The sequence below is a fragment of the Xiphophorus hellerii genome, chromosome 21 (genome assembly GCF_003331165.1).
Source record: "Xiphophorus hellerii strain 12219 chromosome 21, Xiphophorus_hellerii-4.1, whole genome shotgun sequence".
In the NCBI taxonomy this organism is placed as follows: domain Eukaryota; kingdom Metazoa; phylum Chordata; class Actinopteri; order Cyprinodontiformes; family Poeciliidae; genus Xiphophorus; species Xiphophorus hellerii.
The window spans coordinates 18,436,996-18,464,746 of NC_045692.1; the positions used below are offsets into that span (position 1 = coordinate 18,436,996).

The window sequence follows — 27,751 nt, forward strand, 5'->3', positions numbered from 1 at the left end:
ACCACTGATTTAAGATGCTTAAAATCTTTAAACATTCATCTGTAATCATACAGAAAGACCAGCTGCTACTCATAGGTAGGAAAGCTAACTGTGCTAATTATGCTAACTACTAAAATATGCTTAAAATATAAATAAAATCATTTATAAAACTAAAAATGTTGCCTCCTCCCCTAATTTAAATTGTTGTTCTCTTAGCAGGTAGCTTAGAAAAAAAACATTGGTTGCTGTTCTTATCTCTTCTTATGTTGTAGTTCTTGCAGGGAAATCAGGATTGGCTAAATTCGTACTGTGCAGGTCAAAGTTTTACAAGAATTAGAGATCGGCAACAGGATTCTCATTGTTGCATCTCTTATTTTTAGGGAAGAATTTGATTAAAATTTGAGTTAAAAAGTGCAAATGACAGAAGTCTCATTAGATGCCATATGTGATGTCATCAGAGGCATGCACATGTGGAAGTTTGTTATTCGAGGGTAGATTTTACAATACAGAAAAATAGTAGAAAGCAATTGGAAAAATCGACTATGAATCATTGGAATAGAGGTGACAAACTATATTTACAATGAGTTTGATCTCACAGAAAACTCTGACTAGCAGCTTTAAACCAACAGTGGAGACATAAACTTATCCAGACTCATCACATATGGGGCTGATTATCCCTTAATCCAAGAAAAGGTTGTTTTTTTTGCGCAGAAGGAATGAGGCTGAAGGTTTAAGTGTGTTTTAGACAGTTTATGTTAATGTTTGCCTTTTATTGAAACAAGATGGAATGTGATTATAGTCCCACTTGGTACATATAAGGAGTGAAACACTCCAGTTTTTCATCTCCCCCTGGCATAGAGATCAATGCAAACCAGCTAACGCAGGGTAATAAGCCATTACTACACACATTGTTGGAGGAGATTTACATACATCGACCGGCGAACTGATAAACTGGGTTCTCTATCCTAGAGGTAAGAATTATTAGTGATAAGCTGAGAGTACACTGAGTTAAAGAAAGTGTGTGTGTGAAGCAACGCTGGGTGATCTCCTCCCTGTAACTCCCAGTCCTACATGATGGGTGCCAGATTGCATAGCTGGGAGCCAGGTTTGTCTCTGCTTGTCAGGAGAGCAAGGTGGTAGGAGGGGGGAGATGTGAAAATGATTACGGTACACCGTTCCTCTGATCTGATTCATCACTAACTGCCTCTCCTGCAAAGGGTGAACTTATTATCCCTGTCTGAACTTCCTCTGTGGAGCCAGCTGCTCTCCATGCTTCCCAATTAACCCCAGGCACCCATCAAATGCTCCAATTAAGGCGTCCTCCTCCTCCTTCTCCTCCGACGTGCGGGTTTATTTGTCGACCCGGCTCTGGTTGAGAGCGGAGGTGAATGAGTGAGCGGCTGAGCTGGGAAGTTTTGAGCGTGTTTGCTTAGCGGTTGTGTTGTGACACCCATATTTATTTGAGATGGTGGAGCTAACAGCTGAAACAAGTAAATGCATCCAGATGTTTGCGTTTCTCTGAATCACATCTGCAGGTCTGAGCATGCAAACGTTTTAGCTTCAGACTAACAAAATAACAGTGGAAGAGATCTTTAACCCCTAATACTGACGCAGTGTACAGCCACTATTAGCAAGTCAGTGATGAAGCGGGAAATGACAACACAAACAGCATTTCAACAAGCCACTTTGAAGGCTATATAAAAATGCTAAACACCGACTGTATGTATGTAAAGCATGTGTTTCAGTTAATTTTGATGATTATGGCTTATAGCAAATGAAAATCCGAAATTCAGTTTCTATAATATAATATTTATATTATATTATAATATAATTATAATATTACCATACATCAGTAAAAAGCGTTCCTTTAAGAGAGAAGTGAGGACTAACTTTAAAGCATGTCCATTTACTGTAGAGTAAATTCTTCAGTACTTGGACTGAACTTCTTTCACATTAATTACTGCATCAGTGCAGCATGGAGTGGAGGGGATGATGATTTGGCACTGCTGAAGTGTTAAGAAAGCGAAGATTGTTTTACTAGACCTTCTACTTGCCTGCATTGTTGCCTGAGGTGTCTTTCATCCTTCTCTTGATTTAGGCCAAGTGGCTTATACAGTGACGCAGTGGTCATTAAAGCAGATATTGATACTCAAACAATCCAGTGTGATTATGCTTCTCTACTGTCTGAACCAGAGCTTTTGGATCAGTGACTGGGTGTCATTGCCTGTCTACTGGAAAACTGAAGCTAGCAAACTTCCCTATAACAGTCTAAGTTAAAAAAAAGACGTTCCTGTATTAGTCTTATGTAATGTTTTCATTAGCTGTGACAGAAAAGCAAATATTTATCTACCTGTGTGTAGTTTATTAGTATAATATGGGAGTTTCACAGTTTTATTTTAATTACAGTAAATCAATAGTAGAGTAGAGTTTCATAGTATTTTATTTGATTTATTGAGATGGACCTCTATTTTTTCCATCTTAAGTTCTGTTTTTAAAACTTGTAATTAGAAATCATCCAGTTAATAAATCACTTACAAAGCAGAATCTGACAACTTTCCACTTTTGTCAGAGTTTTAACATAAATATGTTTTATTGTTATGATTTTTGGCTTGAAGTTGGATTTCTGATAAAAAAGCTAGTTCCCAAATTTTTAAAGAGTTTTTGTCAGTTTTTTGCAGTGCTAAGGAGAATTGGATTGATTCGGCCTGACCGATGCCAAGCTCCTGTTTTGCTCAGTCTGCTGTCAATTTACATATTTCCTTTTTTTGTACTAAGAACATAAAATATTTTTTAAAGCAGGTTCTTTAATAGATTAAGTAATCTTAATCCCAGTTGAAAATTAAGAATTTCTAAGATTATCCACATTTATGTGTCATTACATGAGTTTGTCTGACTTTCATCATATTTACATATGTTTCATCAAACTTGTAAAAAGCATCTGAAACTACATGCTGTTGACTGATGCGTTTATGGGCTGTAAACGGTGGAGGGTCTTTGTTCTGACCTGCCGATCACATTCAGAGCCGATCAGGGGAAGATTTTCCAGTTTCGATCTCTGCTTGTCTGATTGGCGCAGCTTTATTTTTTGAATTTCACCCCGGGGTAAGGCTTGAATTCTTCTAAATTCAAGCCTTTCAAAGGAATAAAAGAAAAAAAAAAAACAGCTGTGTTTTCTGTTTTTGATGAGCAACAGTGTGCCTGCATCCAAGTGTAGGAGTCCTGCTGTAGGTGGGATGCAGGCTTGGCAGCACTCCGGAGTCCTCTGAGACCGCTTGCGTGCGTGTGTGAAGCCTTCGAAGCCCCGTGCAGAAGAAGAAGAAGAATTGGGGGGGCTCTGTGGCTGATATGAAAGTGAAGGGAGAGAGCTGTCTCCCTACGCCGCCGTGGGGAGAGCCGTCAGGGAGCTGGAAGTCTCTAGAACTCCCTCTGAGGCTCCTGGTGTCTTTGATCTCACTCCTTCGCCGCGGTACACTCCACACTCCTCTGTAGAACGCACTCAACCTGCTGTCAATCCCGCAACACAGGCTCACACTTCACACAGATGAGATGCTTTACTCCACTTACAGACCAGCACAAGGTTCAGCACTCCTAGACACTGACATAAAGCTCTTCCTGAACAACTTAGGGGAGAAACTTGGAAAGTAACAACTTCAGAAAAAAAAAAAGGAAAATATATTGAGCCACAGATGGCATGAATGACGTTTTGTAAGTTGGTTCTAATTAAGAGAATTTTTTTATCTGCCAATTCTGATTTTTTTTTGTAGCGTCCACCTTAGATGACTATTGACACCACTAGTAAAGACGTGTAAAAAGTATTTAAATAAATTCAAATTCAGTAAAAAAACAATCCCCACCTTAATAAACTATATAGTTTACTTTTTAGACTTATTCCCTAAACAGAATGGACGCTTTTACTGGAACTGATTGGTTGTTTTCCTAGAGTATTTATGAGTTGGAGAGTAAAAGAAAAGGAGAGCAGTGATGACACATTTTAGTCATGTATTATCAATCAGATAGTGTTTGAAATCAGGCGCTGTTCTTTTGGTCATAGGGACGATAAATAAAAATTAAAAAAACATTTAACTTTTCTTTTAGATGCAAAGAAATGGAAAACTTCCACCCTCTGTCAAGCAACATGTTTGTCACACTGAATCTAGTAAACTCCTGATGAAGCTACACAATGTTTGTTTTCATGAAAAATGTTGGAAAAACCTTGTAATCCTTTAGTTTTCTGAGAATTTTTAAACTATTTTGAAACTACTTTGAACTAAGTTCATCAAAGTGAGCTTCTTTGTGTTATGTAGTCCAGAGAAAGAAAAGGAATTGGCAGAAAAAACTTTAAAACAAGAAAAGAAAAAAGTCTTGCGTATTTGTAGAGCATTCCTAATATTTCTGCCGTATCAAGTCAGAGAACAGATTTTATACATAATATGCTAGTTATGATGGGCCAAGATGAAATAGTCATGGTGCAATAATCTGAGAATTTATGATTTCACTGCTTTAAGTATGAAAATAATGAATAAGAAAGGAAAAATAATTTGGAGTTTATTCAGCAACGGATGGGTGAGGGGCAGCGTGGTAATGGTGCTGTGCCCCGTAGAGCTGGAGAAAACAGCAATTTCTCTGGGTTTTCATTTAAAAAGATTAAAACATAAAAAACAAGAGAACTTTAAAAGCAGTTTCTGCACGTTTTATCATTGTAATTATTAAAAAAAAACATAGATAAAACTAGAAAAGTACACCCCCGAAAATGTGGTGTTTCAAAATACTTAAATCTTTACAACTTAAACTTTCTCCTGCCACATTATGCACCCCTCTATCCGCCTCTGACATGTTGATTTACAGGGCTGGCCTTATTTTAAGGTTATTTTAAGTACATTTTTATGTCATCTGATGCCAGATAACAAGAAAGAAAGCAAAGATAAAACCAAATGATCCATTTCTCTATCTATGGAATGTGTGACCCAGCTCTTGCCCTTTTTGGATCGGTTCCCATCCACACAGGAAGTCTTGCATTAAAGCAATACCCTTCATTTTCTTGGACTCAACCCCCCCACCTCCCCACCCGTCTTCTGTCTCTCCCTGCATTCCTCTGAATGACTGTGGCACATTTCAGGACGGCTTCATTCAGCATTCCTTTACATCCCAACTTGTTTGCCCTCCGCTTCTCATTTTTATTTTTTTCTCCCCCTCATGTCTGCCTTCGTTTAGGTCTGTTTTTTTTTATCAGAGGAGAGCCAAACACCGAGACAACTTCATCTCATCCAATTTTCACCCCTTTAATTCGGTTTAAATGGCGTGGCCGCGAGGGCCGAGCCGGGAATTAATAAGAGCCAATAAAGCTCGCCGCTGGGGCTTCGAGGCTAGTCTTTAAGTAAACATTATGACTTCTTGAGGGGGGGATTCAGGGGCAGCACTTGATGAATTGTGGCTGAGCTCGGGAAGGGCTAATTTCTCACTTAGCCGTCCTGATGGGGCTGGCTAATAGGCCTTGCTTTGCCTGGCTGATTGTCTGCTGGCTTTATTATTGTGCATTATCGCGCTGCCCCCTGGCTGTTTTTAGTGTTCGGCCCCGGAGACGCCAGAGCCCGTCATTAATCACGCAGCGGCACTGACTCATTCCACTCCAGCACTTTTTCCCAGTGACACGGTGAAATGAAGGGAAAGAAGAAAGACGGGAGAGAAAGCACAAATAAGAAGCTCAGCTAAGCTGAGAGAAAAGTTGGCAGGGCAACTTTGTATTGCCTATAGATGGGGCTCAGCAACAAAACCCCGAAAAACTCAGTTATATACGACTGCAAAAGGCACGAAGAATAATATTCTTCAGTCTCCTGGGCGAAGGAGAAGACCTTTTGTCAGCCGTGCCCGCTGCCACTACACTTACACGGGACCATCCATCTGCTTGATCCCTTTCTGAGCAGCACGTGTGAGGAGGAGGCACAGAGAAACGTGTGTGTGTGTGTGAGGTTTTCATCACTACGGGAATTTCTCTTTTTCCGCTCATCCCCTCCCTCGGGTCCCGTCTGCTATTTATCTTCCGAGTGCAGTGATTGCACTTACATACAGAAAGGCGTGCGGCGCAGCTCACGCACCTATTCCTATGCGCACTGTGACATTTTCACGTGCGTTACACGGGAATCGTGCTTTCAAGCGGCGCAGCCTACGGTGTTACATGCACTCTTTTTGCTCTGAGAGCGTGGCGAAGGATGTTGCTGTCATGCTCTGCTCGTGGCATCGTGCAGAGCTCCTTCTTAAGCCGTGCATGAAGAATGCCTCCACAAACACAGACCTGTTTTCTCTGCAGTTGAGAGGCCCTTTGACAACATACAGATCCCATTCTCCTGGATTTGCCGTGCGCAGGGGCTACTTGAATGGAAAACTTGGCTAAAAGTGGCCTCTGCAGCCTAGAAAGTAATTATTCTACGAAGTGAATTTCAAGCAGTTGGCTTGAACTGCCAACTGCCTTGCAAAAACATTAAATTTTCCTTCGACACGTTTTTACAGTTTGTGTTGTAAAATCTTAAGCAGCAATATATTTTATTGGATTTTATGCCGTAGACCAGCTCAAAGTAATTGTGAAGTGGAAGGAAGAACATCCATGGTTTTCAAAATTTTTTTGGGGGGGCCCCTTTACTTAAATACCTCTAGTAAAATGCAGTGCTAGAATTGAAGGTCACCTAATTAGTAGTGAAAAAAGAGCATGATGAAAACCTAGAAATATTCACAACACGTCAGAAACAAAGTTTTGGAGAAGATTAAAACCGTGTTAGGTTATTAAAATGTGTCCAAAAGTGTTGAACATCTGACAGAGTACGGTTTATTCCATCATGTGGACATGGAAAGTCTGATACCAAAACATGGCCATCCACCCAAGGGGAAACTTTTGCAAAAAGAGCATTTTATAGAGAAACAGCCAACATGGTAACTCTGAAGAATCTGCAGAGATTAAAAGCTCGAATGGAAGCATCTGTTTTCAGTCGTGCATTTGACTAATCTAATTGTTATGGAAGAGAGGCAACGAGAAAGTGATATTTGATAGAAAGCCATGCAAACTCCCATTTGCAGTTTGTCAAAAGCCAGATAGAGGACTAATTATACACTGTGTGGTAGACGACCAACATGGGGGTGACTGCATCCAGCTTCCACCTCTGCTTTTGTCCAGCAGAGACAGAGAAACTGTAAGGACTAAGGATGGGGGTTTACCCATCAGCAGGACAAACACCCAAAACACCCAACCAGATCTACAAATGTTTAGATCAAAGACGTTCAAGTTTAAGAATAACCAAATATTCAACTGAGAATTTGTGAATCCCTGCTCTACTCTTCTCTGTCTGGATCTACTTTGTAGTCGCTAGATGTGAGAGCAGATACCGACATTCTCCAACAGAGCTGTAATTGCAGAGAAAGGTCATTCTGGAAAATAATTGCTTCAAGGAGGTTGAATTTAGATGTTGACCTCTTTTCACTAACTTTTATATGAAACATGTTGAACACCAGAATCATTTTAGTTTCACTTCACAGTTTTTCACAACTTTGTGTTTGTCTCTTGAACAAATCATGCCTGACACAATATCAGTAAAGGGGTATAAACACTTTTGCAGGGCTTTGTATGTCTGTACTAGAGAAAAATTACTCAAAACTTTTTGGGCAAATGGTTTTCCTTTTCCTTAAAAATCTTTACTAAATTTGCTGAGGTGATATGTTGTTTTTTTTTTTTTTGCGTTTACCATCTTTAAGTTGCTGAACAAGCTTTTTTATTTCCCTTCTCAAGAATCAGGAAAAGTCTCTCATCAGACAAAAGCCTCAATGTTTTAGCATTTTGAAGAGAAGAGGGAGATACAAATATGGTATAAGTGGGGCAGAGCAGCCGCAAAGCTGCCAGCATTATCCATTGTTTGAGTCGTCACAGGCCTCGCTTCCAACGAACAAGTGGCTCACAAACAAATGCAAAGTCAAAATATATAAATAAACACGCTAATAAGCGTTGGGACTGTGGGGAGCAGGAGCAAGACTTCCATTGTGGCACATGCTTTATTTGGCCTTTATCTACTGGGTAGGGAGTGCAAACGAGGCATCGTGTAAGCATTATGATTACATCGTGTGGGTTTGTTACACGGGAATGTAAAATGCACTCAGCTCATTCTGCTCTGCAACGCACTGGGTCCCTCACCAGCCCTCCAAAGCATCCGAAGCGGAGAGGTCTGAGCCTGCTAGGATAATCTTATTAGCTGCGCTGAAAGCTACTGATCAACTCTGTTGTTGCACTGTTTGTCCTTGGGAAAAAATAAATGAAAGTACTTCACGTTGGAGCAGGCGTTCCTTTTTTAAATTTCTTGTAGTGTGCTCGTGGCCGAGAACCCTTACCTGTTTGCTAGTAAGAATGCCTTGAAAACTTTTTGCCCATTAAATTTGGAGAAAATAAAGCAATTGAGCCGCTGACATGTTAATATGCAACATGTTCAATGACTGACAGAGGCTAAAATCTGAAGCCAGCTCTGCCTTCCTGTTTTCTGCTGGAAGTTCTGGTCTTTCTCTCCCTGTCGCAGCCTGAATGAATTACAAACATGCATGGATATGTGGTAGAAAATACAGTTTCTGTTTACGTAACTTTTACATTACTATACCTCACTCACTCTAGAATTAGCTTAGATTTGTTTTTCACTTTGTGGCCTCTTATATTGGTAAGATTATTCTTTGGATTTATTTTTTTTTTTCTTTCTTTCTTGAGCATCTCTAGCTCAAACTTTATTTAGCTTAAACTAACCTAAGCTGAATATTTCTGCACTGTCCACAATTTTTTTTAAAACACAATTTTAAATCTGTGAAACCTTTAATGAATTTGTGAAAACACAAAGGGAGCCTTTCAGTGTTTTTTTTTTTCTTTTACTACAGTTCCATAATATCTGCTTTAATATCAGTATCAGCTGATGTTGGTTATTTTTTAACACTTATATATTGGTCCAGTAAATAAAACTGGACAATAAAACTGGACAATATATATAATACAATATATATATACAAAAAAAATAAAAATAAATAAAAAATTATATATATATGTGTGTAAATATTGGTCGTTGGCCATATCAGCAGTATTAACATCTGATAAGTGTTGGTCCACATCTTCATATTAGTACATCCCTGCTTCACTTTATATGCAAGACAAAAAAATGGCCAAATTTACTCTTCTCAGGACAATTCTTAAAATCTCCTCTTGTTCTCATAATCCAAGCATTGTGTTTGACCACATTTAAGGATGTATTGTAACACCCCCAATATCTGCTATTTTTTTATGTGTGTGTGTGGCTGGGTGTGTCTAATTCCCCATAAATGGACCCTATTTGAAGGGTTGCTCCCCATGAGCTCTAAGGCCAGGGCTTATTGCCATCTGGGCATGATGTGAGGTTTTGTTTGTGAATGGTGAACCGCAGCCACCAAATCCCACTCTTTTTTCCCAGTTTTTTCCTTTAGGGGCCAAGGGCAAGCTTTAAGTGCAGTGTCAAACACAACGTGGTAACCTGAGCATGTGGGGTTTTCTCTAAGAGTTCTTCTATTGAATTTGGGAACAACTCCTGAGACTTCCTCTAAGCACCAACAAACACTTCCACTGTCCCCCTTAAGTACTCTCCCCTCACATTTTTCCCAATCCAAACACATGCAAAGCAAGCATATTTTGTTTTATTGCTAGATTCAGCTAATCTTGCTGGAGGGCTTTGACTCCTTCTCCCCCTCCTTCTCCTTCGCCCCTCAGTGTTTTAGTCATTCCAGCTGTGAAGGAGCCCTTAATATTGTTGGCATAGCTGCAAATTGTGCAAAACACACATTGGACACACAGGAAAACATGTGCAGGCATGCAGGGGCACAGTGAGGTGCACACAGATGCATGCGTGCATACACATACAGACACATGCTCCTCCCCCTTTCCATTCATTTTGTTCCTTATCCCACTTTTGCTCACAATCTGCCTCAATCGTCTACATCTCCCATCGCTCCCCTCCCCTCTAACTCGCTGCGCTGCGGTGCGTTTGTGCCGCGCTGATAAGCCTAAGATAGCAGATCTCGGTGGTCGCTGATGTAATGATGATGAATGCTGCGGTGCTGCCAGTCTCCCCCTCGGGGGGCCCTCGACACTGAACAGTCGCCCTAATGAAATGAACTCAAATACGGCACCCCGTCTGCGAGGGAGGGGGCCGCCAAATCTAAGACGACACTTCAAGAGTTTATATTTAAATGTCCGGAGGTTTCTGACAGTATGTGTGTCATAAAATTAAGTGTGTGAAGATGCAGGCTTTAAATAACTGCAACAGTGATTAGTTTTTTGATATCATTAGTACTTGTTTAAGCTTGCATGAAAAAAAAGACTTTTTTTTTTTCCAAAGGGAAAAGTTTATTTTTGTGTTTCACTTTGATGTCTACAATTTGCAGATGACTTTCAACTCTCTGCCTTTGTTACCAGGGCGTATAATTTATGTTAAATTGATTTGCTTAATGTGCTTAAAAATAAGATTTTTCTTCTTAGTGAACAGTTGAAATTGTGGTGTTTAAACCTGTTTAATCTTCAGCCTTGTCTGCGTGGAAGGATTACAGTTGAACACAAATAACGATAAAGACCCTCTTTTTCTTTTCTCTAAGGCATCGTCCACATGAAATTGCAGTTTTTCCAAAGCAATCCCTATATTTGTTGTTTATATAAAGTTCTTTATAAATTTGCTTACAGTGGTACCTTCATTCATAGGATAGAAGATGAAACAAAAAACTATACTATCACTGACCTCTATGTGATGCTGTAGAGCAGGCATTGAAATACACTAAAAATAGAAGAAGGCTTGCATCAGAGGTGGTGGTTATGGCATCATCTCTTTCAAAGTAAGATGTCCACACTTTGAAATCCGTTTCCACCAAAAATATTGTTCCAAAAATACAACTTCTGAAAAAAAAACCTAATAAAAATAAGACTTCGATGGCCAGTTTCTGGTTTCAAGGTATGACACAGTTTTACAAAGTCACAGATTCATGAGCATGATGATTTTTCTAGTTACAGTGGACTCCCTCCTATTCATGGAGTTATGTTTTCTGTGTAACATAGCTCTAAATTATTTGTGAATTTTTCAAACAGGGAGTTAAAAGCATTTTTAGATAGGGTGTTGAACTACACATGGCCCACTTTGTTCCCTAAACCCTCCAAATACTGGGGTCCACTGTATATACCCGTTCTGTCACTTAAACTCTTTTTCCTGAGAGAAATAGATGGGGCTGAATTTTGTGTTGCCAAATTGAACAATTTAATACACAGAGCAAAGCAAGCACAGTCATTAAAGAGCCCTGTGTGTAAAAGTCTTAAAACCTTCAGGTAGATTTCTTTACACACTCTGTGCTTCACATTGTGTATATGAGAGGATAGTCACTGTTTTACCTTTTTTTTCAAAGACAAGATTGTTTTTAGGGACTTTTTAAACTGACTTTATTTAAGCAATGAGCATTTACTACCACAAACATCAGTCCCAGTATCTACTCAGTAGAGGAAATAGACTCCAGCTTTAATTATTTTATGAAAGATTTCAAAATCTTATATATTTAGACTAGATTCTTTAAAATAATAAAATAAAATAAAAAAACTTTCTGAAAAACTGTCAAATGTTATCTACATCTGTTTTACTTTCTTTTTAAGCTTCTGCTTGAATAACAGCAGGCGTACCTCTGTAGGCAATCAATCTCATTTTAACTATAATTTCCCTTTGTGCTTTCTCTGCACAAAGGGATATGATAGATAATTCATTTGTAAATTTCTTACTGATTGTCAATATAGCTGACTTAGACACTTCTTCTGTCAGTAGCAACTTGAACCCAGAAGAGTTTTGTTTTTTGGTGCTTCTCTAATGCCTTGTTTTCACTGAGTGTTATAATATGAGTCTGTATTGTTCAGTACACTATTTTATAGTCTGGCATATTCAGAAGATTGTTTCCACTGCCACTTGGACTTTCATTGGAGGGAAAGTTAAACCCAGACAGATAATGTTGCATCGTTCAAGTGCGACAACAAACTTGACGGTCTTGTTCTTGTCACAAGCTGTGATATTTCTGTCCCTCAATCAATGGGTTGTGTTGTGTTGTGCCAGTAGCTCTGCGCTAAACATACCATTGTCCTGTGACAACTGAAGGGGGCAGAGGAATGATGGGTTGGTTGTTTGGACCTCTTTTACTATGGAAACAGAAAAATAGCGTATTAAACCCATTCTGTACTACTCAGTTGAAATGAGGCATAGTTGTACTTTGTCTCTAATTGTGTTAGGAGCACCATTTATGTCCAATACCTACTTGTAAATGACCTGTGCCAGTCTGAAGTTGCACACCAATTTTCTTTTGTCTGTTTTAACTTAATAGAAATGGCTCATGGTGTTTGATGTCAGAGGTGAAGGGTCACCTAGTAAAAAAACAAAACAATGGTGTGTAGTGTAAGCTATTATGTGGAGTGTTAGGGAACACCCTCTTATATAATGAGGTCGTTGGATGAAAGAGTCTTTGCGTTGGTAAATTTCAGGAAAACTTCCAGGAAAACTGATAAAAATGAGCAACAAGACAGACGAAAGAGACGGGAACATCTGCAGAATTGGGTGTGGGCGTCCAGGTCAGAGGGATTATGGGTGAAAAGGTCCTGCTTTTAATTGCTGCTTTGGAACTGTGGACTGCCTTGCGGAGTACAAAAGGCCCGTCAGACACGCTTCAGTTGCTTGGACTTCTGAATGTTTGCCCGACCAGAGGAATGCCCCGCTTTCGCCTCAACTCCCCCCATTTCAATTCAATCCCCAATCCTGACCCTCGTATTCACCACACTTTTCTTTTTCTCTCTGGTCCCCTCTCACCTGGGACACATGCATATTTGCATTTTTGCTCACAAGCACTTTTTTTTTTTTTACATTAAAGTTTGTTGTTGTTAATGACATTGTTGCAGGAGTTCACAGACCTGCATCACACATGTTCTAACAATTACCCCATCACACGTCAAATAAAACAAAGAAAAAAAATACTGAGAAGTGAACTGAGATAATATCTTTATGAGCTGGACAAAAAAACGTCTCCAGTTTGGGGACGACTGGTATACGTGTATTCATGCGGGAGCGATTAGAGGACAAGCCCTCGTTTAATTCTGTTTTGATTGGTAGGGGTGTAATTGCATCGTGTTATTTTTTTCCCCCTCTCTCTCTCTCTTTTGTAAGCAATTGCTTACAGATGTTGTTTTCGGGTCAGAATGGATGACAGACTGTGGTTTTTCAGGGGGTTGGGAAGAAACAAACAAAGCACACAGTGTTTGTCTGAAGTTTACCCCTCAACACTTCCCCCTTTGCCTTCCTTCCTTTGGGAGTTGGAAAGAAATCACCGCCCCCTACTTGTTTTAGGCTCTGCAGCACTATTCTTTTTGCATTCTAGCTAACTTTACTACCTTTTAATGCTTGCATGTTTATGGAGCCCAGGACAAATAAATAGTTGAGGGAGGTAATTAACCCGTCTTTATTGTAAAGAAAATGCTTGTTAGACTAAATATTTCCACTTGTTATCCATGAATTATGGAGTCTGTTCTCTACTTTGTGCCATATGTCCTGTACTTTGGGTAAATGAGGGGTTTGTGTTGTATCACCATCCATAATCAGAGGACCTACATGACCTAGATAGATTTGAGCTTGTAGACAGCCGTTGAGGTGCTGAACTGAGCAACATGTCTGCTAGACTTTTGGCTGAACCCCTTCTTAAACCCACAGACAGTATTAACTTGAACCACCTTTATTCTTTGAAAGAAAAATTGCCCGGCACCATGATATTCCCAACGGGGCCTTCAAACAAGCCTTGTTTTTTCAGGACTCTGAGTGTTTCTCTGTCTGTGGTATCCCCTGAAGGTTTCGCCTTTCTCTCTTTGGAAAGAGCGCTGGAGTGGGATTATCAGTGTATCCACAAGCTGCCTTTTCGTTTATTCTGAGATATAAAACCTTGTCAGGATGTCCTGCCTTGCTCTCTTTATTGAGCTGTTGTTTTTTATATATAAAAAAAAACAGTCAGGAGTTCAGCTGAAAAATAAGATGAACTGATGTTTGGATATTTAACCAGGTTTGGTCCTGAGGCAGATCAGAGTCCATCAGGTTATGGCTAAGTGAAACATTTTGTACACTTAGCATTTGAGTTTTAGTAAAATTTTATTAACTACAGTTTAAAATAATTTACTTTGTGTCAGAGAAAATATGGCAGATCTCTCTTAGAAAATGCAACTGAAAACAAAATTACTCAATATATTTGGTTTGGATTTTGCTTTTTTTGTAAAATCTAAAACTGAACATTTAAAAAAAGAAACATCCTAATTTGAGAACATTTATTCAGGGGAGATAATAAACCCATGTTACAACGTATTTGTTGTATGTAATTGATTAGTTGCACCCCGTCCTGTAAAATTTTGTAATTATTTTAATAATTTTTAAAATTATTCTCTCAATACCAACCCCTTCTTGTAACTTTGCTTCATACAGAGTTTCAGGACACTTGGCTGTTGACGTCTATTGACATTTAAAATTTTACCCAATTGCTTATTTTTGCCTGTGATGTATGCAGTCTGAACTTTGACGGATATTAATGTTAATTTAGTATTTGGAAGCGTGGCCAACACAGACTGAACGGCTCTGTTCACTTCTTCTGGCATTACTAAAACTACAGCCAGAGTGCACTTCCAAAACTCCTTCTTTTGTTTGCTGATTTGTCCAGTTGAAATTCAACTGGACAATTTGAGTTCAATGGGTTAAATCCCAGACAGATCACTGAAGGGAGATGAGAATCAAGTGAACTTGCATAGAAATGCAACGGCTAGGCTAACTGTCAATTGTTAATCCATCAATTTCTGCTTTCTTGGATTATATTCATGACACAAAACTGTGGCCTTTTTTCACCACTCTTAAAAAAGAAAACAGAACATGGCATTCAAATAAGGCAGATGTGTGTTTTTCATAAATAGATCATACCTTCTGATAAACTCAGTTATTCCTTCAATCAGAGTAGAAATTAACAAGACAGGATGGGGAGCTCACTTCATTTTCCCACCATACACTTTGAGGAGTATTGCGAGGGAAAATATATTTCCAAAGACTCAACAGGTTTTGCTTGAAACATTCAGACAGGAAATCAGCAGAGAGAGAAGGGGTAATGCCCTGCGACAGACTGGCGACCTGTCCAGGGTGAACCCCGCCTCTCGCCCGGAACGTAGCTGGAGATAGGCACCAGCAACCCTCCCGACCCCATTAGGGACAAGGGTGAACAGAAAATGGATGGATGGATGGATGGAGAAGGGGTAAGACATGCAGCAAGGTTCCAGCATCAGAAATGAAATGCTGGATGGCTGCGTTGAGGACTAATGTCCTCTGTATGTGATCCACCATACCAGGAGAAACCAATGAGAACCCAGGATTCTCGAAGATCTAGAGAGATGGGAATTGTCAAAGATCCTTCTCTCTGCATACTTTCATATCTTTAGTACTTAAAAATGTAGTGGTCATTGTAAATAATACTGATCGAAAATGTAAAGATTTTAAATTACATTTAAAATCTGGTCCTTTAAACAGGGTGAGAAATAGTTACAGTTTGAGGAATCATGTCAATATGAAGCACATGTCGAGATTGGTCTGCTGCTATCGGTTTTATAATAAGAAATACCTTTAGTCTTTAGGATGGGGAAAACATATCTATATTCTATATGTCAACCTAATTAAATTGGCCCTTTTAGATGGATGAAATGACTGACACATGGCATACTTTGAAGAAAAACTGATGGCAATCTAAACTAAGAGGCCAGAGGGTGTGCATGGGTGAAAGATGCTTTCAAGGAGAATTAGCACTAATTCATCTTGTTACATTCACCTCATTACTCTAACTTCTTCTTCTTCCCTAGTTCCACCGTCTCCATGAGGTCCTGAGGAATGAGCAATTGCCATGGAAACCCAGTCACAGGCCAGTTCAGCAGCTGAGAAGAAGAAGAGGGTGGAGACCATTGTGGCTACGAAGGGCTCATCGGCACGCACTGACATCAGCGAGAAGGCAGTGGCCTCCAGTACCACCTCAAACGGTACGTCTTGCCTCTGACTTCAACTCTGCGGTTCATGTAGACCGGTGGTTAATCAATGTTTCTGGTTTTAATCCACAAAAGAAGCTGCTTCAGAGACCTTTCCCCCCCAGCTATACATAGTGGAAAATTGCATACATACCAGTAAGCCACTCAAATGAATATAGAGTGGCAGTACAAACTTCCTAAACAACTATTAGGCCAGAACTGGCTAAAGCAGAGTACATGTCAGCAATGGTTCTGGTGATAGCATTTTTCAGGAAGGTGACACTACTAAACACAGAAGCAATTGGTGAATAGTACTTCCTTTGGGAAAGACAAGTGAGCGAAGAACAGGAAGTTTATAGAAACAATAGCTCTGTTGATGACTCTATGCATAAAAAAGACACTAATAAACAGAAAAGGACAGCAGAATAGTGAAAAGGAAAGAAATCCAGTAGGCCCATATTGAATGTCGGCAGTAGCTTTTTATTTAGCATCTTTTGGGAAAAAAAACTAAAATAGTAGTAAGCAGCAAAAGCTCTTTTACAGAAAAAACATGGAGTTAAGCACAGAAGAGCTTAGCTCCAAAATACTTTCTTATGTCAAATCAACACTTCAAGTGACATTCTGGAAATTAAATTTTCTTTTTTTGGACTTGAGTTTTGGCTTTATCAGGTCACCGTAATTGAATCAGTGCATTTGAACAATGTACCATCTGTGTTCTCATTATGTAATGAAGACCAACACACAAAAACATGATTAAAAGGTTAACACTTGTGCAAATTCATCTACGCCTTTGTTCTGTGTCATTACGGTTCTCGTACAACATTCTTTGGTAGCAGCTTTGGCATGTTTGTACAGTGAAGTCTTCAACACATACCATTAAAAGGGCACAGAGCTTCATTAAGCCTGTCGTCATTCAGCCTTTCATTTTCAAATCTTTGGCTGGAAAGAGAAGTATTATATAGCAATTTTTGTGGAAAGCCTTGGAGGACCAAGCCAAAGTCATAACAAAACCGGGGTTGAGATCACCACATCCTAAGCTGCAGCTGTGCTCATTAGTCGAGAGAGGATTTGGAAGGTTTTTGGATATGGAGAACATGCTGCAGGAGTTGGAACTGAAGGCTTGACGGAGTGCTTTCTGACTCACCGCCATCATCCAATGGATGTGTGAGAGGGGGAAACAAACAATCCGGGAAAGAGTAAATAAGTTGCTGCGACTTTGCCTCCAGATGGGACTTATCACAGGAAGTGGGTAAGGTAATACATCCTGAAACATCCTGGGAACGCGTTCATTCTTACCCACTCCCAGATGGCCGACACAGTTTTATTCATTAACGGGGCAGCATGGAAGAAAAGTTAGTTGCGGAAAAAGCATGGCTGCAATTTGGATATGTGATAGCGGATTTTTCTTAGTAATGTCCTTGTAATTACGGCACCTAACGACGCATGTTTTGTCTTGAAAACCTAGCAAGGGGAGCCTGCTGTAGAGTGTCTTATTCCTTAAGTCTACAGTAGTTTCCTAATACACTTGAAAAGGGGAGGACTCATATTCATTAGCAAAGAATGGTCCATTTTTAAAATCTTAATCTCTGTTACAGAATCATAATATTGCTTACACTTCCTTTGTGTGGTTATAATTACAGCACATTCCCAAATTCTCCCCCCAGAACTCTTAACCTCTTATCAGGTGTAACCCTACACTGGCCTCAACTTTAACCCTCACAGCCCCCTGCCCTGCTGCCTCCATCCAAACAAAAGGTAATTGTGAGCATCTGTGGAACCCCTGTGACTACTTTGCGTTTCCTCCCTGATCTTAGCCAAGCAGAAGCTCCTGTGGTGTGCCTAGCAGTACAAGAAGTTGCAAAATGTGAAAAATAACTGTGAAAAAAGCAGCTAGAGGGATTTGTAGATTGGTATTTGGAATTGCTCTCCAGCAGATATTACTTTTCTTGGATCAGATATTTTTGGTGCTTTTACCTGTTTTCTATAACTCGGTATTGTCCAGGTTGAGTAATCATTGAGTGCTGAAACAGAGTTCCCACATGGTTGGGTAAATGGTGGCTTCATCCTGGGTGCCATTCATCTCTTCTGGCCCCCTCCTCCTCTTCTACTGACAGCTCAAAAGAGCCGACCGGGCCACGACAGTGCTGTGATTGGGGCTCTTTAGGAGGGGTTGCTCTCCCCTAGAGTTCTCATCATTCAGCAGGCAGGTGAACCACAAAGTCCACTAATTCTTTGTTCACGTCTGTTCCTTGGGAGAATAAATTCTGTCATTGGGGGATAATTTGTGGTTTTAGTAAAAGTAGTAAAAAGTAAGATTTGATCATTTGCAAATTTTGTAGAAAACTGTCAGGGACTTGTTTCAGCAACATACCCTTTACATCCAATGTTATGATGTTAAAGTTGCAGCAATGTATTTGTTTCATAACAATAACCCACCGATAGCATTTTGAAACACTTTTCTATAAGAGGTATTTGAGACATTTTAGCTGTTAGTAATCAACAGGAAAAATTTAAAGAAAAAAAGCAGAAGAAACTATTCAGGAAAAGTTCAGAGGTCAGGAATAAAACCATAAACTACTCTTAAGGTCTGTGCATCAGATACTCGCTGTACCACGACAACAGGTGTCATCATGGATTTCACCAATATTTTAAAACAAAGACAAAATGGTTGTACTGTCATTAAATTTTAAACTGAATGTAGGAAATGATGCTAGTACTTAGCACAACTAGTGCAATTAGCGCAGTGACCACACTTAACACTGTTAGCATAACTAGCATTACTCAATCAAGATTCTGCTTAGATCATATCACCAGAGATTTTCAAATGGTTGCTCACATTTCCAGTCCACCAAGGTACATAAGACAGAGGTTTAAGAAAATCTACCATCCCTCCTCAACCTTCCTGTTATCTGCTGAAAGTCCCGCTCTCTCTCACTCTATTGCAGCTTGAATGAACGGCAGACAAAAAATAATCATTAAAATGGTCTAAATACAACACTTGCTCTCTTTTAGAACCTCTGACTTGCTTTAAAACATTTCATTGGTACTGAAAATAGCTCATTTTGAATCATCTTTCAGTAATATCATCCACACAGAAGAGCACTGTTGTCAGAGCACCCTAGCAGCCCTTACTGGCCAGTCATTAGTGAGGGCTGTTTTTGTATGTGCAACCTGGTAGCACTTACACATGGAGTGCTCACTGATTGGTAAAAGACTGGATTTTTGCCCAGTTTGGATTTCAGGGTTAATCGAGCTTAAAGTCTTGGGTTCTTTTCCTCAGTTGATTTCTGCTTTAGTTTACATGCTTTTTAATTTTCTTTTGCTTAAAAAGAGCAACAGTAAAAGTCTCAGATGCAAGCAAGTGAAGCTCTGATGGCCATCTTGTCATAGCTTTATGTTGCCAGAGAAATCCCTGGGCCAATACATAGCATGGCTAAAGCGTTTTAAGGAGTAAAATAAGCACATGGATACATTGTAAAAAAAATCTTTTCAAAGAGGGGAGAAGAGGTACACAGAGGGGAGGGGCAGAGGGTTAGATAGAGGAAGAGTGAGGGCCCACCGTCTTTTTAGGCAGCCATTTAAATGATCAACAGTAAATAGAGGGGAATGTCATCTGACAGAAATAAAGTTCCCGTTAACAGCGGGGATGGAAAGTAATTTACAGATACGCTGTCCCCGCCATCTTTGTGCCTCCCAGATAAGGTTTCATTTCAGAAACGGATAGGAGACATTTTCACTTACGGGCCCCCATTCTGGGACACCTGTGATAACAGCTTGTGGACCCCTAATTGAAAATGGGTTTCAAAATGGATTTTCACTTTTCTTCCTCCTTCCTCTCCCCCCTCTCATCCATTCCCTCCCTCCCCTTCCTTCCCTCTCTCATGACGAACTTCCCCCTCTCTGCTCCCCTAACCCCCTCTTTTTTTTCCCCTTGGCGTTCTCTTGTCGTTGGCCGCATTGGAAGAACAGGGAGGGAGGGAACGAAGGGGGTCGAGGGGGAGTGCAAATGAAGCATCGGGTGTAGATCATCCCTCAGCCTGTGTCACGGCAATGACGGCCCCATGATCCGTCTTATTAATGAAATCATTGATCACTTGATGGGGCTCATAATCAACTGTTTCTGCACTATGTCCTGCCTCATCTCCTCCTTCCTCCTCCCTCTTCACCTCTGTTCTCCACCTTTTAGACCCTCCTTACTTTAAAAAATAGAACTAAAACTTTCAAATTTTCCAACATTTTTTGAATTTACTTAAATAGAAAAGTTGTTGGTTGCTTTATGAATTTTGCCTTAAACTACTGTCATTTGTATTTGGTCTTTATTTATTTTATGGGGGACCAGAGAGGGAGACAAGACCCCCCTCATGTTACTCTACTATGCCTCTTGGGGCTAATGAGAGAGAACTGATAGATGGATAAAAGACCTCTTGGGAACGCCGCCTGGCCTTATGGGTCAAACAGTCCAGTAGTGGAGGTGTTATAGGGCCTGACACTAAACCCTACACAGGAAAACAGGCTTTAATAGTCAACAGACCTATTTATGGTGTGCACCACATACTTCTTCACCGCAATGTGACCATCTCTGTTCTAATACAAACTATTTTTAAGATATCTACATTGGCCTTTCTAGTATTCATCTCCACGTTAGAGCCATATATTTTAATGTGTTTTATTTTTTATGATATACCAAGGAAAAGTAGAGTTTAAGCAATAAAATGATGCAAAATGGTACGTGGTGGTGCCACGTCTCTCTTCAACAGAGACAGGGAAGTGGTTCGGAGTTGATGAGAAGAAAGACCTTCTAGGTCTGCAACTTTTAGATGTCTCTCTGGTTCAGCACACCTGGCTACAAAAGCTACAAAGCTTCTGTAGAGCTTGACTGCATTGCTAGTGAGGTGGTTTAGCCATTTAATTCAAGTGTGTAGGAAAAGGCACATCTAAAAGTTGCAGGACTCTGGCCCTCGAGGAATACAGTTTAAGACCACTCTTCTAGAGGCTACAAAATACTTGAGACTGGGGCGAAGGTTCACCTTCCAGCAGGACAGTGACCCTAAACCAGAGGTGCCCAACTCGGTTCCTTGAAAGATACTGTCCTGCAAATCTTAAGGCCTGGACTTGAGATTTGCAGCACATACATACAGCACTTGCTTCACTGGAATGGTTTAATATGGCCTATTTAAAGTCTGGACCTAAATCAAATCTGGAATCTATGGCAGGGCTTTAATAACATTTGGTTAAATACACTTTTAATTCATTCTGACTTAGCTTAAAGAAAAATTTTCCAAAATTTCAGGCTCTACATTTGCAAGCCTGGTATATTTAAAAAAAAAAGACTGTACAAAGTTTCTACAAAGGTTTGTGTGATGTGGGGTGAATATGAATGGACACCACACATAAAATGCCAATAAATACATTGACGAATGTGATTGAAGCATGACAAAATATGAAAAAGTACAAAGAGTTCTTTTGCAAAGGGTTGTATAGCAGAGGCTACCTGTTAGAGTATGGTTTGTAAAATCCCCACATGCACGCAAACTTCACTGAGAAGCCATGGCCATTTCATGGACCTCTGCACTGAAGGCAATTTCCTGCAGCAGCAGGGAGACAGACTTTGGCAGAGCCACCTCTCGGGGGCCCGAGGCGCAGGATTAGCTTAGCCTCGCTGCCACGCAGGGCGGAGGGGGAGCCTCAGCTGGCCAGCTCAACTCCAGCCCTGCCTAGCCTCTCATGTCTGGCGCCCTTCCGCCTGCCCAGATCCGCCTGCCGGGGCCCCCTTTGCTCCCTTCACCGCTGGAAGATGCACATAAGCCACTTGCCTGAAGACTTCTCCAGACTGTGGAGATGCCGCCAAAGCTTAGCTGTGGTGGAATTGTACATTTGCTCTTTATTGCTTAGCTGCTCAGCCTACTTGTTGTAGGACATGTCTGGCTTCAGAACTAAATGAAACTTCAAAAATACAAAACACCATACCCATTTTTATTTTTCACTCAGTCCAATAGAGACTAGAGAGACTGGAAATATATTGCAACAATGACATCGGATTGAGAAAAATACATTTGTTTGTGTGTTGGTTAGAAATTCATCTTTTACATGGTTTGTTTAAACCATTCTAGTCAATGATATTATTTGATGGACAGTATCTGATACAGTGTATACCTTGTATGTTATATTATACAAGGTATACACTGTATCAGATACTGTTTTAGTCAAAGATGGGTTTAAAATTCATATTTTCTTAGTAGACTGTGAAAGATAGACACCAGCCTCCATGCAGTCTTGCAAGGATTAAGTGGATGGATCAATGTTGTCTTAGCTTGGGTTAGTTGTATCCATATTCCTAATTTAGGTTGAACTCTGCCAGGGCTCCCTCTTGTCAACAACCCTGTTTGTGTTCATGAATTAGTCTTATTGTGCAGTTGTGTGGATCGTTTGGTTTTTCCAAAAGATGTGGATCTGTTGGCATTGAAGAGTCAGGTACACTAAGTCTAAGGTTCTCAACTAGAGAAAAGGTGGACTCCTCCCCACAGGTTAGGGGTCTCTGCCTGAAGTGGTGGAGTTCAAGCGTCTTGTTTACAAGTGAAAGACAGGATGGGATCTCGTCTGCAGTATTGTGGACGGTGCTTTGGTCTGTCATGGTGACGACACAACCTTCCTCTGTAAGGTGGCCAGTTTCTTCTTTCGAAGGCAAAGAGCTCCATCAACTAGGGAGGGCTCAGAGTAGACCTTCTTGGAAGGAGGGAAAAACTGGGTAGAACCAGAACTCTCTGGATATGTTGCATCCAACTCTTTGAGAGTCCCCAGAATGAGCCTGGACTGTGTTGTTGTTTGGTCCAGCAGGGAAATCCTTACATCCCTTTGACTAACACCTCAGATAAGCATGAGACAATGGATGAATTGATGTTGTCTTAGCTTGTTTTTCTAGCACAGTTGTCATTCTGTGATACTAATAGAGAGCTGATTAAGTTAAAATTTATGTTTTGAGAATGTATATCAAAGGATTGAAATTAAATACACTCTAAGAGTTATTTTCACTATGCTAATAACTCCTCAGAGGAACTTGGGGTAGATTTCAAAGACAGACTAAGAACCAAAAATGCCTGAGGGTCTAAGGTCACTTGGGTCAAAAGCTACAACCATCTTCTTTACTACACATCAGCTGATAGGCCATCTATTCAATCTACCATCCTGCTTCTGCAAAATCTGCTGTTCTGCTGCTTCCTGGTGCCCTCAGAGGGGCTCAGGGGCGACCAATGACCTCATAAACCCATAAACCAATACAACAGGGAAACAGCAGTTGATTATTCTACCATCCTGTCCATTTGTTGACAGGCATCAGTAGCTTCCCTCCCACTAAGGGGGACAAAGCAGGAGTGTCCTGATCCTGCCTGGAGGATTCATTTTGTGGTCTTTTTCTCGCCGTCCTCCCTGTTGTCTTCAATTGCCCTCTGCTTCTTAGTACTAGTGGGGTTCTCAGATAAATGGACTTAGAGGATGACAATAAAGCAACAATAAATTTCCCGAGATCCTTTTTTTTGCTTTTTTTTTAGTTGAAGACGAACATTTATTGCATTCAAATAATAAAACTACTATATAAACAGAAATAGCTGAATATAAGTTTTCTTTATGGTGTATAATTAGTTGCCATACTGGATCCAAAGTGGAAATAAAATATTTTAAAGTTGTTCATCAGTTGTCATATTTCCTATGTACCTTTGTACTTTGCTGCTACAACACCTTTATTATTTTCCTGTTGTATATTTGCTGATGTGTTTGGGGTCATTGTCATATTGATGACCCAGTTTAGGCCAAACTTCAGCTGTTGAACAGATGGCCCCATATTTGACTCCTTTTCACAATGAACTCCTCTGTAATTCCATGAGTGCAAATTTCCGGAGAGCCATTGTAGTCATTAATGATAGGCTTTTCAATGTTACCAAGAATCTAATAAACTTAGTCAGAAGTGCTGGATGCTGTTTATTTAGTGTCAATACTCATTAATAAGCAGCATCAGGTGTTTAATGAGGCGCCACCTAGTGCTCAGGCATCAACGAAGTACCCAGTGGCACTTAAAAAAACACTTGGTGACATTTGATTCTTTCTTTGAGGTCATTGATGATGTCTTTCCACCCTGGTGTTAAAACAAAAATGTATCCCTCAGGGTAGCAAACCACAAAATATGCTGCTTTTATCGAGTTGGTCACATTTACTGATGAGAAATAAATCAGTTGTAAAGCCGTACTTTATTTTTCCCTTGACTGGTGTTAGGCTGCCTTAGATTACACAAGATTTTAAGAATCAAATAAACAAAACATTAACAAGCAAACAATACCAGACTATTTGCTGTTTGGTAGAAGTAGTGTTGTTTTTAAAAAGTTACAAAAATATGAAACACAAAAGAAACAGAGGATAAAACATGATCCTTAGTAAAGCACATTTGTAGAAACTACAAAAATGTATCAAGATATATTGAAATGATTCAATTCTAAATTTAAGACAGAAACTCCCTGAAAGATCTAATCACAACTATCATCGCAATATGCGTATTCACAAGATAGCAACAACAAAACAAAAATGCTTGGATGCAATACTTGGTAAGCTTTAAAAGTCCCATGCATTAAAACTCTGGCTGCTTTCAGTGACAAAGAACCTAAATCTCAAGGAGATTGAAGGAGCAATGTGGAGATACAAACAAAAATGCTTAGTGAGGAAAATGTGGTTCATTTGCAAAGTATATTGTCAGTGGAATATTCAGCATTAACAGCAAAATGTCATGTTTTTCTAAATAATGCAGCGTTAATTTGAAAATGTGTTTTTCACCTGAAGGAGGCCGTATGATTCAGGTCAAACCAACCAGATTAAAACAAGACATGCTTTCATATTTGAAGGAGCAAAAGGCCCTATGCCCCCTAATCTCTCTCCCCTGACCTCCACAGCCCCCGCGGGCCTTAACTCTCACCCTGCTCACCGCTCCCTCTGTTCCCTCTCCCTTTTCCCCTCACAACTCTCTCCCTCGCAGTGTGAAAGAGGAGCCAGGATCAAAGGCCATAAACCACGGCAGTGATTTCTGGTGATTGATTAGAAGCAGAGGTTGAGAAGGAGCAACTCTCTCCTCTCTTCCACCTCTTCCCACCCTCTGCTCCGGTGCTCGTATTCTCCCAGGACTTTTGCAAATAGCTCGGGCTTTAAGTGTGAAAAAGTGCTGCCAGGGCTTGGCAGATGGAGCCCAGAAACACATCCTTGGCCAGTTTTTCCTGCCCTCTTTCTTCGATGGCAGAGCAGAGCGTTGTCCGTTGATAAGAACCATTTGTTGTCTCGCTCAGATCTGGGGAGGGACAGTGTAATCCCCTCACCCTGGTCTGTGCTTCAAGCTGGAGAAAAAGAACTGAGGAGAAGGAGAAGAAGGAGGAGGAATTGATTTTCAGAGCGAGGGCATGTGGAGAATTGAACTCAGATGTGCAGCAAAGAAAAGCTCCACTCGTGGGGAAACAAATGTCTGTTGCTTACAGCACGGGGGCTGTGCAGTCTAAACTTGAGCAAGTCCTTCTAATGTTAATTGCATAGTTGTCTTTCATTATTTTCCCCCTCCATCCCCTCCTGACCCGAGGACAACTTTGCCTGGAGGCCTTTCGACGAGCAAGTGGTCCTGTAAAGGCATTTTAATGGGCCCAGGCCACTCAGCGGCACTGAGATTAGCACTCGGACCAAATCTTTCCACATGCTTGCTTTTGCACAATTACACCCGCGCCTCTTTCTGCGTTTTACTGATCTCACCTGGAGCTGCGAGTCTAATGATGTTCAGAGTGTGGGGCCTTGCAGCGACAGCTCTGGAGCCGGGGAGATGTGTCTCATGTCAGACTTCGCGCCAGACAGGCTCCAATGAGGAAGAGAGAAAAAGAGAGAGAGGAGGAGGAGGAAGAAGAAGGGGGTGAGAGTTTTCTCATCACAGCTGGAGTGAAGTCAGAACAAGAAGAGCAATTCTCCTACGGTTTTGTTTTTCCTCTGTGGTATTTAAAAAATGATTGAGAGCATTTTTGAGCATTATGGAGGATCTCATTACGCTCCTAAAAGCTTTTTATCCGTCCGCATGCTCCCAGATATGTACACAAGCATTATAGGCTGCAAAAACTCCCATCATGCATGCATGCAGATGTGTTCCTTTCCTCCCACTTTCCACGACTCGCGCACTCGTCGCAGCTGCAGGATGGGCCGGTGTTATTAACTGTTGGGCGACCTCATGACTTCATCTTCAGCGCAGTCAGAGGCGGCTCACATTATATGTCTCTGCTCGGCTCAATGGGCTCTTTGTTCTGGCCTGACTCTGGAGCAGCTCAGTGTGGAGCTGCGTGAGTCCAACAGTCCCACTGCGGCTCAAAGGGGAGGGAGAGGTAAAGATGTAGGGAGGTAGTGGAAGCAGATAGGGCAGGGAATTTGAGGGAGACGAATAAGGGGGGGAGATGGAAGGTGATTGAGGAGATTTGGGCAATACATGGGAACTGGGAGAAGGCCTTAGATAACCAGGAGTGTGAACATGGAGCAAGAGTGACTTAAAATTAATGAATAAAAGTAAAAATGGGATGTGATGAGGTAAAATAGGCGTAGGAAGTATAGAGATGTGGGAGACAACAGGTGAATCCCAACACAGCACTTATTCTTTTTAGTTCTATATTATTATTAGTGTTTCTACACCCAATCTGAGCTCAATCCAAAATTATTAAAATAAATAACTTTTGCTGAAGTCAGTGATGGAGAGACGGATTCCTTTGGTGAGATTGACAGGAGGGGTCACATATGAGGGGAGCTTATTACAGAGGAGGGACAGGAAAAGGAGGGGAGTGTTGAAACACGAGGTATGACAAATAAAAGAGCGGAATGAAAAGGTTACGACATCGAGCTTAACAGGTATTTATTATGAAACTATGGGATTGTATGAGATACAAACAGCCTGATAACGTTCATAAAGTGCCATAGTTGTAGATTGTTAAAATATAAAACAAAGGTGTGAAAACGTTAAACAGGATGCAAATAAAAATATTTGAAAGTAGATGGAGCTATTAATCCTGCTAGTAGAAAGTTATACTTACTACCATAATGTTGATTGTGAAACCTTTACAGATGTGTGAAAACATCTTTGCCTCAACTCTGCTCTTTTTGCTTTTTTGTCACACTTAAATATCTCACATCATCAAGCAAACTTTCATATTAGATGCAGATTTCAACTGATTATTTCACATAATTAGGAAAAAAAGCATCAAGAATCCCTATGTGTCCCCAGGTGGTCTGTGACGTGTGTATAAGGTGTGTTACTGCGCGTTGACTGGTCTGCTTCGGGTGGAGTATAGATGAGCCTTAATTCGTCAAAGCATCAAAATGGACTCTCGTTGACGTAGTCACATGACAAAAATTGTGTCATATTATTCACAGGAAGGCTGGTTTTTGTATCCACTTGCTACTTTTGAGAAGTTATGAACATTTGTACCATTTTTCACAAAAAACTTACAAAAATTGTTCAATAGCGTAAGAGTCCTGGATGGAAATTTCAATGTCGTTGTCGACATGGGAAGCTGTCCACAGCTTTCTGTTTGGCTTCAGATGACGCATCGGAAAACCTTTAAAGGAGATCATTCAGATGTTGTGACATGAGGCTCTGGGAAGCTATTATCATTAATAGTTTTTTACCTGAAGAAGAAATGTATAATTTTT

The 27,751-nt window shown here is 40.5% G+C and overlaps 1 protein-coding gene across 4 annotated transcripts in view; it reads left to right on the plus strand.

Moving 5' to 3' along the window:
• gli3 (GLI family zinc finger 3) overlaps positions 1–27,751 on the plus strand; it is a 123,050-nt gene that overhangs the window by 9,149 nt on the left and 86,150 nt on the right. For all 4 annotated transcript variants that reach the window (XM_032550729.1, XM_032550732.1, XM_032550730.1 and 1 more), the window contains exon 2: positions 15,896–16,069. In XM_032550729.1, coding sequence (XP_032406620.1) covers positions 15,937–16,069 — 133 coding nt within the window. In that variant the 5' untranslated portion in view covers positions 15,896–15,936. The remainder of the gene's footprint in view (positions 1–15,895; positions 16,070–27,751) is intronic.